This window comes from Anolis carolinensis, chromosome 2, assembly GCF_035594765.1.
Source record: "Anolis carolinensis isolate JA03-04 chromosome 2, rAnoCar3.1.pri, whole genome shotgun sequence".
NCBI lineage: Eukaryota > Metazoa > Chordata > Lepidosauria > Squamata > Dactyloidae > Anolis > Anolis carolinensis.
This window is the reverse complement of record NC_085842.1, coordinates 305,641,071-305,656,858: the sequence shown is the minus strand read 5'-3', so window position 1 is coordinate 305,656,858 and position 15,788 is coordinate 305,641,071. Positions and strand designations below refer to the sequence as shown.

Here is a 15,788-nt window from a genome sequence, read left to right as displayed (position 1 = left end):
TTGGACTTCAACTCCCACAATTCTTACTGGCTATTGGGAGCTGAAGTTCAAAACACCTGGAGGGCCAAAGTTTGTGCATGCCTGGTTTAGAAGTTTTTTGAGAACCTCAGGCATATCCAGATCATGTTCAACTCCTTCTGAAAGGTGTACAAAACTTTGGGGGAGGGAAAAATTATTTTTCTACAAACCATTAAGACTAATAATTAATCTTGGTTATAAAAAAAACAGTGAGATGCAGCTAGATGTATTATTATTATTATTATTATTATTATTATTATTATTATTATTATTATTATTATTATCTTCTGTATACTGCTTGAAAGTACAGAGGTGCCTGCATCTTGGGTGAGATGGGCAAGGTATAAATGCTGTAAATAAATAAATAAAATCTTCAGTTACCTAATCTTACATCTGCCCATGGCTGCACTATGTATCTTCTAAAAAACAGGAGAATGCCCCCTACAAGACAGCTTTGGGTCACTTAAGTTGCTTTCTTTGTCTCTTACAATCTCAGTTTCTTAGATGAAGAAATATATGCTCTGGATTAGAGGCTTGACATGACAGCTACCCAGCATGTGAACTGCAATGGCTCCAACAGAGACAGACCAAGACTTTTAAGATGCTCCAAGTGGGTCTCTATGGGCTGTAAAAGGATGCATAATGTCTGTCTCTCTCACAATAGTTTAGTCTCAAGATAGTCAGTCATTCTGCTAGTAGACCCATCAGTAAAGCCAACAGAAAAACTTATATTTGCTTTTCTAAGTGTAAGGGCATTGCATTTCAGCCTGGGGAGTCAAGTTTGATTTTAATCTCTGTTTTTCAATGAAATCTACCACATTTTTTTTCACCACACAGCAAGGTGGTGACTATGAAATTCGATACCCTGCAAGAAGCTAGAAGCATGGTTTGACCTTACCTCCATACACTATATTCTAAAAATGTTAAATATCAGCCACACAAATGCAATCAAGCTTCATCGACACCAATTTATATAATGGGACTTAAACATCTACAGATGTTGGTCTCCACAAGGGATTTCTATCCGTGTTGACTGCCTGATGAAAGTATTAGGCTCTAACCCACTGCAGCACAAATGTCTTGCAATGGCAGTGTTATCAGATATGATGCAGTGGTAGACACAGATCTAGTCAAATGCAGTCACACATTACTTTGGTCTGTTCTCATAGTCACAACACAGGGAAATGCACATTTTAGTCACTATGCAATTATATTTCTTGATGCTTTCTGTCCCAACATTTTTGGATTATAGGACACAACACCTCCACATGCCTCAGTTGACTAGTCCTCTTCAAATGCATTTTTACAGCACGTCTAAATCCAATGTGGGCCATCTTTATTTAGTTGGATGTTTTGAGTTCGGGACAGAAATTCAGTTAAGTGTATTATTAAACCCCTCTTTTTGATATGCATTTTAGCAAAAAAGTTGGATCTAATGTCAGCATCAATCTGTCTTCTCCAAACTTGCACAAATTTGGATGTACTGACCATGCAGCTAATTCAGACACTCATCTGGCAGATGTTTTTACTACTAGAAAAGCTAAATGATAATATCCTCAAAGAAATCTCTCAGAGGTTCAAAGGGAGCAGCTGTCAGTCTGTTAAAAAAACATATTTAATTCCTACAGTGGAAATCTATGTACAGTTGGGAATGACGTAATTCTGGCACTCCTTAGAAACCTCTTAATATGAACATGTGCTAAAATAGATGCCCCTTTCCACTTGAAGACAACTGATAACACTGAGATTTGATGATTTACAGTGTTTGGACACAAGCCCTTATGCAATCAATCACACAGAAATTACAATATATATTTTATAGCCACTTCAATATCCTTTTTCCTATATGCCAATTATGAAACGCTTTCCAAGTCATATTAAAAATATTTTGTGTTGATTTATTTCTGGAAGCCATCATGGTTTTTACACGTTCCAACGACTGGCCCTATGATTGTAAGGAAGGCCTACACAACTTAGCAGAAGTAAGGGGCCCAGACTTAAGACAGGATAAACTTCTCCCTCTCCCTATCTAGATTGTCTGGGCCAATACGGAGCTATTAATACTACATTAATCCTCTCTTGCTGAGTTTTTTGGAGGATTTTTTGAAGATTCTGCGCCAGTGGGAATGCATATAAGCATTTCGGACACTGCTAAAGTGTTGAAACTATCTGAATTTCTTCATCTATTGGAAAGAACCTTCTTGATCTGAAGTTCTTTTCCAGTGCAAACAACTATATTACAAAAAGCCCAAATGACTCTCTTAATTGCTAGAACACATTGGCATTTAGAATCCAATCCTTGGATGTGTTATATGCTTGCTTAGATAATCCCATAGACATTATGTTCCTCTTTCAAATACACTGCCATTATTGACCTGTGATTCTTCTCTTCTCAAAGGAATAATTTGTTTGATTCCAAAATTAGCGGAACAGAGTGTAATCTCCCTTGATTAAAAACATATGCCCATGTAGTCATGCTGTCTGTTTGTACTTGCATATTCTGTCCCTATACAGCATTAAAAAAAACCTGAGTAAAGCCAACCCCACTGTCTTTAACTGGAGGTAATTTATATTGTGCTTTTTGTCTGCCTAATGGCAGAAAACATGTGCTAATAAATGGTTGCAGTAAGCCACCAATCTGTCCAACTCACATTTGTTTCTAGTTCTCAATCATTAGTGGAACTCTTATATTCATTTTTTTTGTCTACTGACCAACAAATCAACTCCTATATCCTTTTCCATTTTTTCTCATTTTTGGTTTAAGGCTCACTGACTCTTTTTTGAATTAACCATGCACACATCTAGTTCCATCTCTTGTTTATTGAATTCATCCAACTCTTGCTGGATTTTGGGGAAATTTTCCTTAATTCCTCCTTGTGTTCAACCTCTGAGACACACTGGACAGAGGTGATTTGGGTGACAGAATTCTTTAACTTTCCAAATACCTCAACCAGTATCAGATTTGGAAGGGCAGGAAAATAAAACTGTCAGAGGAGAGACCTAACTGCTGAAACTGAAAAAAGAATGTGGCCCTGCCTAGTCAAATTGGCACATGCCAGGGATGAACCCAACTGTGGTGGAGTGCTCCTCCGTGCCATCCTGAGCTCTTGTAGTCCCTTCCAAATCTATTGTTTTATGATGCTACGGTTCTACGATTGATGAATTAACATATGTTATTCTGGTAATCATTTAAGGGACCTGTGAGGGGAAACTGGAATTGTTTAAGCAGCTTTGAAAATGCATTCAGATACATCTATGCCTGTTTGTTTTAACATTTTTCTGATATGCTATAGTTTTGGTTTTACTTTCAGAAATCTTTTAAATAGATACTATATAAAAATGTTATTTCATTTGCTTTTTCCTCCCTCTTCTTACTGAAACTTTTCTCTAAATACAAAGATAGTTTCTATCTTTGTCTACACTTTTTTAAAAATCTTTTGTTCCTAAGGTTTTTTTTTTTTTAGAAAAGCATCTTAGGCTCTTTGGGTTTGTATATAACACACAACTACAGTACTCACTTATCCAACATAAACGGGCCGGCAGAATGTTGGATAAGCGAATATGTTGGATAATGAGGAGAGATTAAGGAGAAGCCTATTAAACATCAAATTAGGTTATGATTTTACAAATTAAGCACCAAAACATCATGTTATACAACAAATTTGACGGAAAAAGTAGTTCAATACGCAGTAATGTTATGTTGTAATTACTGTATTTACGAATTTAGCACCAAAATATCACGATGTATTGAAAACATTGACTAGAAAAATGTGTTGGATAATCCAGAACGTTGCATAAGCGAATGTTGGATAAGTGAGACTCTACTGTATAACCACCCAAAGATCATAACTCAAAAGGAGAAGAAAGGTTCTTACCAGGATCACCTTTCTGTATATCCAGTGTGAGAGATGTAGAAAGGCACCGTACAAACACACAGACTTCTTCATAGGAGAACCCATGGATTGGGAAACTGTTGATCGCAACAATCTCATCTCCTGGAACTAGCTTTCCTCCAGATGTCTGTTAAAATTGCAGGGTTTTTTGGTCAGACACAGTGTCAAATGAAATATACTGTCTATCAATCAGCTGTGTTACAATAGCAATGTTGTGAACACATAATATGACATTCACTCATGAGATATGTAACTTGGGCCATGTCTGCACTACAAAAACATCTACTGCTCAACAGCATTTGCTTTGCATGTCATAGTTCCCAAGTTCAAACAACCCAGATAGAGCAGAGAAAGACTTCTCTCTAAAATTCTAATTATATTGAGCTGGGGAGGTGAATTATTCATCTACTCATCAATCTCTTCCCCATACATGGAAGAGGAGAGAAGCAACAATGATCTCCAAAATTTGATCAGTAAAATAAATAAAGATCAGGAAAAGGTTCAAAGCACATACCCTCTCAGCTACTCCACCTGGTCGCAAGTTTGTTATTACAACACGTAAGGGAGTAGCACAAATTTCCAGATCCAGGCCAAATGATTCATTCTCATTTCGAATTAAGGTGACAGTTTCAATGTCACTCTGCCCAAAAGGATTCTCCTGTGGCTCACTCTTCCGGATATGGGGGAGCACCCTTCCACTGGGTCTGCTGCAAGCACCGTGATCCTCATTTTTCTGCCTTGAGATACCATGATATTCAATGCTCATCAAGCTTTTAACTCGAGTGACTGCTTTGTGCTCCAGTTTAGGGGATCGCTTGGATTCCCCTTGTGCCTCTCGAAAATCCTTCAAGCTCAGATGACTTGGATGAACTTCTGGTACATTTGAATGGTCAAATGATTTGACTGGAAGGAAAGGGGAGTCCACTATATGCTCCATAGCACCTTGTGTCAAATCCTTAAAGCTACTGTGAGCGGAGTCATTGAAGCCATGTGTTGCAAAGTCTTTCTCCAGGTTCTCATCAGTATCTTCTGCTGGTGTAGTTGTAATGATAACATCACAGCTTCCCTCTGCTTTCTTCTGACCTTTGGACCTCAATCCCTTTTGGAGCCGGATGCCATCTTGTTTGGTAAAATCATCCTCATCACTCACATCACCATCATAGAAAGCAATCCTTCTCTGCCTCTGAACAATACGTGCACCTTTGGGGCTGTCACTGAAAGTAACATGCCGAGTAATAGTCTCCTTTGGCTTGTTGAAAGGGCCAGGTGAATTGCTTCCACTAGCTGGTGAATCACAGAGGCTTGACTCTTTGGTAGCTAGGAAAGAACATATATCATTGTGATTTTATAATGTAAGAACTTCAAATAAGCCCTTCATTCTTATATATTCCGATATTTTCTCAAAGACTTAGTCCAAATACCTTTTACAAATTATATATGGTGGGACACTATCAGGAAGATGGCCTTCTTTGGCCCCATCTACAATGACCATTTAATGCAGTTCGAAACTAGGTTCAAATTGCAGTGGCCAGAGAACAAACTCCCACAAAAGCACATGAATGAGAGCCCTTAATGTGCATCAGTGTTCTGTAGTTTATTTTATCACCATCTGGGCCTCAAGCTGGTTCCAGGATTCCCTATGTAGTCATCTATCCAGTGAAACCACTTTCTTTAATACCGGTTTGAAACTTAAGTGTTGGAACCTTGGTTATGGAGCAGCCACTCCAGTAGGCTGTATCTACTGTAGTCTTCACCCAGATCTTTTAAACAAATCAGAGTTTTGCAATTGAGATTTCTGACTTCACTAAATATAATAATAATGATAATGATGGTGATTATTATGATAATAATAGTAATAATACTTTATTTATAACCTGCCCTATCTCCCCAAAAGGACTCAGGGTGGTTTACAGAGAAAAGAACAAAGTAGCAAACATTAATTGCCAAAACAAACAACAACTACAACTACATATCAACTGGAGCTGCAGTGATCTGGAGGAGGGTGATGATAGGGCCTCCTGAGCCCGTTGGTGTCACGGTGGTCTGGAGGAGGACGATGATGGGGCCCTTTGTATGGACCAGTCCTTTAGTATATATTAATTATTTTATATGTTTCTCTACAAGTAAGGATGTTATGGTCCATTCTGTGTGGATGTTATATTTTAAACCTATGTTTTACTCTATATATTTTTAATTTAGCAAGTTCCATCTGTTACTAGACAGTCATATAATTTAGTAAAATTAACACATAAAGAAATACATGAACTAGAAAATGTACAGTATCACTGTCAAAGCCAGAAACCACAGGTTTCACATAAAGAGCAGAAAGGAAGAAGCTACCATATCATTTTCAATTTCCAGACACTGTTAGTACTTACTTGGAATGCCAGAAGAAAGAATACTCCCGTCTAGGAAACTGCTCCCACCCTTAGGATGAAGTGGCTCCTCATCACTAGAGCCTGCTGCAGTTGTTTCAGAAAGTGGCAAATGACTTGCACCATCCTGTAAGGAGTACTGAGAATGCTCCGCTTCAGAATTGGCAGACCCCTGGTGAAATGAATAGGGGGAAATTAATACATAAAGTTGCAGGACAAGAAAAGTGTCATTTAATTTTTACAGCCTCTAAGAGTCTTTACCACCACCATTTTATACAATGATTTTAAAAATTACTCTATAGTCACTACTGAATACTGCTAAAAGCAAGCAACAGTGAGTTTATAATCAGATAATGGGACTCTGTCTCTGAAAAGGGGATGCTAATGCTAATTTATGTGCACAGAAACCAAAGGAGAAAGTGAATGAATTGCTTCCTCTTGATATGCAAAAGATAGTACTGTTCCAAGCATTAGGCAGAGTGAGACAAGAATTTGGGTGTCATGAAATAAAACGCAGTTTGGCAGCTACCTAATTTACAATATTTTTAACAGGAGGGTACAGATGCTTGTGGGATTTTCTGTTTCATATGGCAGTAAAACTTGTTTAGCTTTAAGAGTACTTAAGTGCACTCTGACTTGAGTGGATGGGATGAAATAATTCAAGTCCCTATCTTGTAAACAAATGTTAGAACAGAGCTAGCTTTATCACTTTTGGAGTGAAGAAACCACATCAGACAGCAGATTTTGAGAGTCATGGAAAGGCAGCAAATTGTTAAGTTATTTAATTTCTTCTAATAGTTTTGACAGTTCAGACGGGGAGGATACAATTGTGCAGTTGTTTTCTCTGTGTACCCAATAACTTGATTGTCTTTAGGTGTAATGTATTTTAGCTTTTGAGAGTTATGAGTCACCATTTGCTTCTCTTCCTCAGGTTGCAAAATGTTTTTGGCCTGGACTGGCAAGAAATAATTAGAGGTTGATGCTCACTGTGAATGGTCATGCTAGGAAGGCTGAAATCAATCCATTACATGCCAACGTGATTGAGGCAGGTTCCCATATCATTCTACACCATTACAGTCATTGCCTCTAACACCTTCTCTCCTCTAATTATACAGCCTTGCTTATTGCCAACATATTGAACAGTGACAACACAGATTTTTTTTTAAAAAAAATAGCCATATTGGATTTGGATATATAGGACCCTTCATTAATATATCTGGTTTCTTTGGTAAAGCCATTGGTAGTGTCACTGATAACTGTGAAGCAAAGGGAATGATGATCTCCTGTGCAATTACAAAGCAACTAACAACACATGGGTCTTTTGATGTTGTTATCTCTCATAATGCTTTCTGAATTATTTGCAGTAGTGGGAATACATATAGTATTTAATTTCTTTGCCGATGATGCAATGATTATTACAAGTCAACCGTTAATTATGGTAAAAGATATTATTAAAAAACTGGAAGAATTTAAAAATATATCAGGACTATTCGTTAATATTAAAAAGTCAGAGATACTATGTCTTAATACCCCACCAAGGGAACAACTGGAGATTAGGAAAATATCAGGGTTAAGATTAGGATTAAAGAAGCTGAAATACTTAGGAGTATGGATATATAAAAACCCAAAGAGTATAGTCAAGGGGAATTATAAACAAAAATGGAAGGTAATAGAGAAACAGTTTAAGAATTGGGAAGGAAAAACATTAACAAGAGTGGACAGAATAAGGGCACTAAAAATGTTTATAATACCAAAATTGACATATTTATTTCAAACATTACCGAACACAGTAGATAGGAAGACACTAAAGACATGGGACAGGAGAATAAGAAAATGGGCAGTCGGAGGAAAAAGGCCCAGAATAAGGGACAAATGGTTAAATGCAAAAGAGGAAGAGGGAGGCTGGGGGATTCCAAGTTTAGAAGTCTATCATGATGCGTTTCAAATCCAAAGATTATTGGAAATACAGTATACTAAAAAAAAAATGGGCAAATATGGAGAAGATAATAAATAATACTAAAGAAAAAGAAATAATATTTAGGGAATGGAGTAGGAGAGAAGAAGCAGAATTTAAGGAACCTTTTAAAGGAACAATAAAAGTGTGGAAAAAAAGAAAGAAGAAGCTAAGTCCAGGCAATGAGAATAAGATGGCAACTATATGGCAAATTAATTACAATAACAACGAAATTATAGGCAGAACATTGAGATCAATTGAAAGTAGAGGGAAAAGGTTAGTGGAGGATTTGTACACAATAGATGGAGACCCTGTAGAACAAAAAGAAATTCAGAATTGGATAGGATCAGGGAATTGGATTCAAAGCTGGGCTATAAGACAGGAAATTTTTAGATTGAGAGAAAAAATTAGAGAACAGGACAGTCCATTTGAGAAGGCGATTAGGAAATGTTTGAGAGAGGAAAAGAAGGTGGCAGGAGATCTGTATGAACAAATTATAACGGTAAAAGAAGAAATAGTAGAGGAAATTTTCCAAACATGGAGAATGGACATGGAAATTGATAGGGAAGATATACAAAGGGAAATAAGTAATATAGCAAAAGAAAAGTACAATGTATTAAGGGAAGCAAGAAGGAAAATGTTACAAAAATGGTACAGAACTCCTGCACAACTTTCACGGTTTTTACCAGGGATGAAAGATAGGTGTTGGCACGGTTGTGAACAAAGAGGGGTGTTCAATCATATGATATGGGAGTGCGATCGGGTGCAAGAATACTGGAGAATGATTGAAGGAGAAATCAATAGAATGCTAAATCTACAAATAGTAATAGTTAATAGAAATGTACTACATGCAAGGATAACAGAAGTGAAGAATATACAAAAAGAAAAAATGATTGACAAATTAATAGCATGTGCACAAATTGTTTTAGTGAGCGGTTGGAAAGATAAAACAAAATGGACTCTGACGAATTGGTATAAGTATATAATTGATATGTTAAATGTAGAAATCACAAATTGCAAATGGAATAATATAGATAAAATTGAAAATATTGCAATAATCAAGGGGATGTGGGAACCAGTTAAGAACTATTTAGAGAATGTACTAAGATGTGGAGTGGAAAAATTAAGATTGAGATTGATATTTCAAATGTAACTTCTGTAGTTTGTTGTATAAAGTGTATGTACAAGGGGGGAGGGTGGGAGGGTGGGAGTGGGATAAGATGACAAAACAACAATAAAAAAATTAAAAAAAAAAAGTTGCAAAATATGAAGAAATCTATCCAACAGGAGCAGAATTTATGTATACAACAGATGAAACAGCCCAGAATAGTAGAACTCTTAACTATCTAGTTTGTTATTTTGCCCGCCTCTGGGCTACACCACCAGAAGACCCACTCTGACCAGCAAACTGGGCTTGGCTCTTTTCAACTACTGCCTGTCTTTACTGACATATCTTCTGCTTTTAGCATTATCAGTTATTTCCTATGTATGAATTCTATTAGATACACCTGTAAGGAAGCACGATCCTTTCTCAATATAATAACCCACTACAGTTCACCTTCAAAACAAGATGATATTGTTGCTGATTTCTAATTCTAAACATTTTACTCAACTCACTGGTTCCAAGAAGCGCTTCATAGTCCAGCTCAAGGGCAAGGAACCTTCTGTCTGTTTTGACTTCACGCAAGGAGATGGACTTTTTGGCAGATTTCCTGTTAAGTATTAATTGGGTTAGACAGTGGAGATTTTGAATTGCAAAATAACATGCACATAAACAATAACATCCTTGCTGGTGGTGCAAGAAGGGGGAGTTTTTGTTTGTCTTAGAATGTATCTATTTTTTGCATGATTAATATTGTTCAGTTGCTTAAATATCTATACTACATAGATATTTTTAGGATGCCTAAGGATGTAATGACGATGTCCCAAATAATTAATCCCCTTTGATCCTCAAAAATTTCTGGGAGGAAGCCCTTCTAGAAAAGGCTATTCTATTTTATTATCTGGTTGGCTGGCTGGGGTGGGGGAGCTCTTCCCCTCTCAAATAATCATTAATACAATGTATTATAGAAAGCTTTCATGGTTGGAATCACTGGGTTGCTGTGAGTCTTCATAACCTCTGAGGATGTCTGACACAGATGTGGGCGAAACATCAGGAGAGAAAGCTTCTGGAATATGGCCATACAGCCTGAAAGACTCACAGCAACCCAGTCGTAATACAGCAAAGAGGTTCACTGACCAAAGAGGGATGGGGAAATTCTTCTGCAGAGGCCAGGAAAAAAATAAAACACCCAGCTGGGAATAGCAGGACAAGATGCTACATCTATCTTTGCCCTGCACGTACTATTGCCATGTGGGTAATTGACAGGTCCTTTCTGACCCGCATAAACTCAGGAGGACTATGCTGCCCAGAAGAAGAGTGAAGGGCTAGCCTAGTACCCCTCCTTACATGAAATGCTTTCGTTTCTGCTAACTGTACAGAGAAAAGGATGAGGCAGGACTAATTTCAAGTCTGATGAAAGATTACAGGCTTTGCCTACCTTGTGCTGACTCTCACTTGAGCATTCAAGCAATAGCCTTCACTAAGTGAAATTCTCACAAGCACTAATGCTTTTATACACATATACAAGCTTTTACACATATACATTTTATACAAATAGTTGTAAACATTGTTTTAGTTCATGTTTGTTCCCTGATTATATTCTAGTGCAAAGCCAATGGAAACCCCAGGAAACAAATGCTTGATTTCCTTCTCATACTGTGAATGTGAGGACCACATGAATAAGAGACATAAGAGAAGTGATCACACTGGCTATTATACAATAGTGTGTATCATCACAGTCTATGCAGAGGGTGGCTGCCTATTCTCTAACAGCTTGTCTGACTATACAAGGTATTCAGAACAAATGAGATTAAAACAGACACGTCTTAGGAGCTTCTTTGCTGACAACATAGGCTGCCGTCCAAGACAGCTTATGACAAATAAAAAACATCTTAGTTTTTAAGGTGCCACGTGACTCTTCTCTAGTTCTGCAGCAACAATAACTGATAAAATTAAACATGAGGGGTTCCCAAGTACTGGCTCAGCCACCAGTGGAAACATCTTACTTTGTCTAATTAGGTTTGGGAACATTCCCTTACATGACATATACAGAAATTTAGTTCTGCTATCTTAAGCTATCAGAGATGTCTGCAGTAATGGTGTCAATGTCAAGAGCCAGATTTGAGAGAATATTAGAAACAAATAGGCCAGTACCTGTGCTGTGAGATGAAGCAGCATCCTTGTGTTCTCGCTGAGTAGTTTGTGCTATGGCTTCATCCATTTCCTGTTCTGAAACCTAGTATTAATTTGAAAATGGATATTAACTTTTGTCTGTTAATTGCTAAATAGTGGCAAATCAGATACCACTGTAAAGCCTACAAACTTTCCATTCGTGCTCCACAACAACTGATATTTTAAAACACACTGGTTTTGGTAATAGAAGAAATAACCACCATAATATTTAAAATCACCTGATATTTAAAAACATACTGATTTTGGTAATAGAAGAAATAACCATCATGATATTTAAAACCACCTGATATTTAAAAACATACTGATTTTGGTAATAAAAGAAATAACCACCATGAAAAGTGGCTGTGAACAACTTTATCCTGCATAAATTTATCTATTGCCATTTTAGAGCCCTTCTTTTATTTATAAATGTATGACATGAAGGCTGCTTTAATTACCTGCCCACTCGTGTCCTTTTTTTTGTCTCTACGAAGTAATATACAGTATTTAGATTTAACTGTGGGACGTGCAAAACAGTTGCAACACAAAACCAACTCCCTTGGCTGGTAATGCCAATGTAAATCAAAATATTTCTCAAGAATTAACATGAAACACCAAAGGAGATCAGAAATCTGAACCACCTTGACAGAGAAAAACTGAAAGAACCTCAAAGCAAACTCAGCATTTTAAAAGAGGTTTCAGTGTCACATCCTCTCAGAATAACAAGGAAGGAAAATATTTGTGGGTGTGTGATATTGGTTTTGGGAGTATCTAAAGCCCAGAACACCAGGTAATTTGGTAACAAAAACATTCTATCTGAAGGAATGTGTGTTAGCTACAAAAATATGCTTACAGGAAAAAGAATACTATATGTGTAAGTCTTAGCCTCTTTCTTTAAAATTATACAGAAAGTAACTCCTAAGATTAAATCAAGATCCAAATGGTAGAAAAAGTGTAATCATGAAATACAATCTTAAAATAAATAATCTTAAGGGATCAGCAAAGCTGCTATGAGCACAACTCCCGTCATTTTTTACCAGTGCCTGAATAAGATATTGTGGTCCAACAATATCTGAAAGTCACATGTTAAGCACTTTGATCTAAAGGAGTAAGAACAATATTGAAACAATCCTATGTTCCCACTCGAAAAAACAAGGGACTGTGAAATAATTTATTTACCAGCAAAGTAAATCATGAATATGGTCATGTTGAACCCCATGAGATAATATTTTCCTATGTGACCAGGAGAAAGTGGGGCAGCACCTGATGATTGTTCGTAACTTTGTCCCTGTGGACAATTCACTGGTCAAAATATTCTAGATAATTTTCAGATTTGGGGAACATTGTGTTTTTGGACTTGCAAATCCCAGCAAGGCCCCGATTAGCATGGCCATTAGCCACATAGGATGTAAGATTCAGGGAGTTGTAGTCCAAAAAAAGTATTATTTCCAAACTCTGAATCCTCGTTTGATAAAAAACTACTTCAGCCTGTCTTACCTAGCCCTTGTCATGTTGTTGGTGCATTCGCCGACACGGAGCAACCCCTTCTCCACTACCTCACTAACTTTACATTAAAATACACAAAGTTAATGAACAGGGATGCAGATACAAATAATAAAGGACAATGAATATAATACAGATGAAGATGGTCTTAGATTTGCAAGGCTGGGTTGTTGATAGGACTTGAAAAACAATAAAGAGTATCTTTATTTGTAGACTTATCAGATACTAGTTAGAATCTGTTGCTCAAATCAGTAAGTGCAACAGTCACATTCATTTGAATTGGTTCATCAAACAACCTACCTGTGAACAATCTTTTAAACTGGCACTCTCAGAAATTACGTTTAGTAACATCTTGCAAGCACTCCAACTCATTTCAGTCTGTTCAGGGTACTAGTCAAAGAATAGAGGCTAGGAACTTTGCTACAGGTCTAGAATAGTAATCTAGAGTAATCCATACATTCTATTGTATTCTATACCTTTGGGTTGGGATGGCGGCTAATGATGAGATGAACCGGACCTGGACTACGTTCTCTCAAAACAGCATAAGCTTCACTGAGAGCTGCATGGCGCAAGCTGACTGAATCTGCTTCCAGGATCTGGTCACCACGGCTAAGGAAAAAAAGAAATCCCGTATTATATGCCTGCTGGATATCAAACTTACATTAGGGCTTTTTTACAAGGTGTAAAAACAGTAACAGAGCCTTTGTGGCTAAAGAGCATGGTATAAATTCTCCAAATAAATAAATAAACAATTTCTAGAAACAGAAATCTAATATATGCATGTTGATAAGAGTGAATCTAGTTTAACTAGGGTCCTGCTGTAAGCCCTCTCAACCACTGTCAGATAAATTTTGATTTCAAAATGAGATGATGACAGACTGCAAAGGTGAGGGCCAAGGGGTCCTCTGGTCCCTTTGGGCATAATGACCTTATTTGAGACAAACTTCATAGTTAAGTACGGACATTATATTGCAAATATAAATAGCAACACAGAGCAGACATTAAACTGGAAACAAATGATGTGAACAAATAATGCTATAAAATTTCAGGACTAACCTTAACCTTCCGTCTATCATTGCCACAGATCCAGGGGCCAGGCTATGAATATATATACCTGGAGAGCTGTTTTCCATAGTGAGGCAACAAACACCAATGCCCAGCCCAACACCTGGTTCTATAAAGAAACAAAGAACAAACAGTGAGAAGTGTCAGAACAGTTCATTACAATGATCAGAAAGCATACAAATACTGTATTGTTGAATTGTAAACCAAGGAGTATTAGGAAGGTATTCAACTAATACCCAGCTCTGATCCAAAGAAGGAACTAAAAGGGGATTCCAGGCATGTCAATAGGCCAATGTGATCCCCATGGTATTTCTTGCCCGCTGCAAAAAATGGACCTAGAAACAGGGCAACAGGAAGAACTAAGAGGTGAGGTTGACCTCCCCACTCCCAATTATCAAGTGCAAAACTGTACTACTGTGACTTTTTAACTTCTAAGTGTCTTCATATTTAAAGATCTTTCAGTGATAACAGATGGGGAAACTAATCTGACCTCCCACTGACTATACCTCATTCTCTACATCTCAAATCTTGCTGATACATACATTTTTGGATTTTCTTTTGAGTATATTATGTATCTGATTCTGATTTTTCTGCACTTTTGCTTTTAAAGTAGTATAGAAGAAGGGCATATGTGATCTGAGAATGTATATGTATCTTCACTTTCACGTAATAGGGTCTTATATGGTAGTCAGATCATTTCTTGCTTCAGTGGGTTGTTACTTTAATATACAGCATTCTGTATTTTCAATATTTTATATAAAAAGTTGGCAAAGTTTATAATGACCAATGTTATAAATACCAATGTTGAGTCCTCCACTCCAAAAACAGTTCCAGGTTCTCTATCCACAAAGGCATGTGGGTAATGTTTGGTTGATGGCCCAACCAACTACAAGACCCTGTAGCAACCTTCCTTGCTGGCAATGAACTGCTGTTATCATCCCTTTATGAGCCTAACTTTTCTCCAGTTCACCCAAATTCAGAGCAGCAACAAGCTCTGAGACAAGTGAAGAATGGAAGCATTTTTCCATAAACACTTTCTAAAACAGATCATGTTTTTTAACAATGTCTTGTATAGTTGCTACCAATCTGATAAACTCTATTTTATAATTTCTGTCGTGGCTTTTCCCACAGAATATTCATGTTGGAGGCCAATAGGGAATGAAAAATTCACAGAAGTCCATTTAGATATTTGACTTCTTGTTCCTCTGTTTTCCTTGTATGCACATATGCCCCCAGAGCAAGCTGAAATAATGGAAAACCCATTATAAAGCTTTTTCTTGTCTGCGTCCTATGTAAAATGTGCAGTTATTCCCCAACTTTTAATAATTAAATGTATTCTCAGTACTCATATGTCAATGTTTTCACTAAAAATTCTTGGCAAGGTTCACTATGGTTAAACAGACATGCACTATAAATTTAAAGCAGATTTTGAACTTTCCATTCTCATGGCTTGTTTGTTTGTAGGATTTTTCATTGTTGGCTTGTAGTTTGTTCTTTAAAAAAAACACAGCTTTCAAAACAACTTACATCCATAAACTACAACAATCCTATTAATATGCTTTTAAAAATATAACAGCAGAGAGAGATTGGAATGTAATGGAGAAAACAGTGTTTTATTGTGTATTCTTGTACGTCTAATTTTGACTAGCAATGTATGAAGGACAGGGAAGTTTTAAAACATATTTATAAAAATAATGGGGGAAAGT

General features: G+C 37.0%; 1 protein-coding gene across 4 annotated transcripts in view; it reads right to left on the bottom strand.

The window, feature by feature from the left end:
* The window catches only part of pdzd2 (PDZ domain containing 2), a 315,666-nt gene that overhangs the window by 17,443 nt on the left and 282,435 nt on the right, over positions 1–15,788 (bottom strand). For all 4 annotated transcript variants that reach the window (XM_008118592.3, XM_008118591.3, XM_008118594.3 and 1 more), the window contains 7 exons: positions 14,074–14,191; positions 13,494–13,626; positions 11,497–11,578; positions 9,858–9,952; positions 6,290–6,458; positions 4,426–5,228; positions 3,894–4,038 (listed from right to left, as the gene is read on the bottom strand). In XM_008118592.3, the coding sequence (XP_008116799.2) occupies positions 3,894–4,038; positions 4,426–5,228; positions 6,290–6,458; positions 9,858–9,952; positions 11,497–11,578; positions 13,494–13,626; positions 14,074–14,191 (1,545 nt within the window). The remainder of the gene's footprint in view (positions 1–3,893; positions 4,039–4,425; positions 5,229–6,289; positions 6,459–9,857; positions 9,953–11,496; positions 11,579–13,493; positions 13,627–14,073; positions 14,192–15,788) is intronic.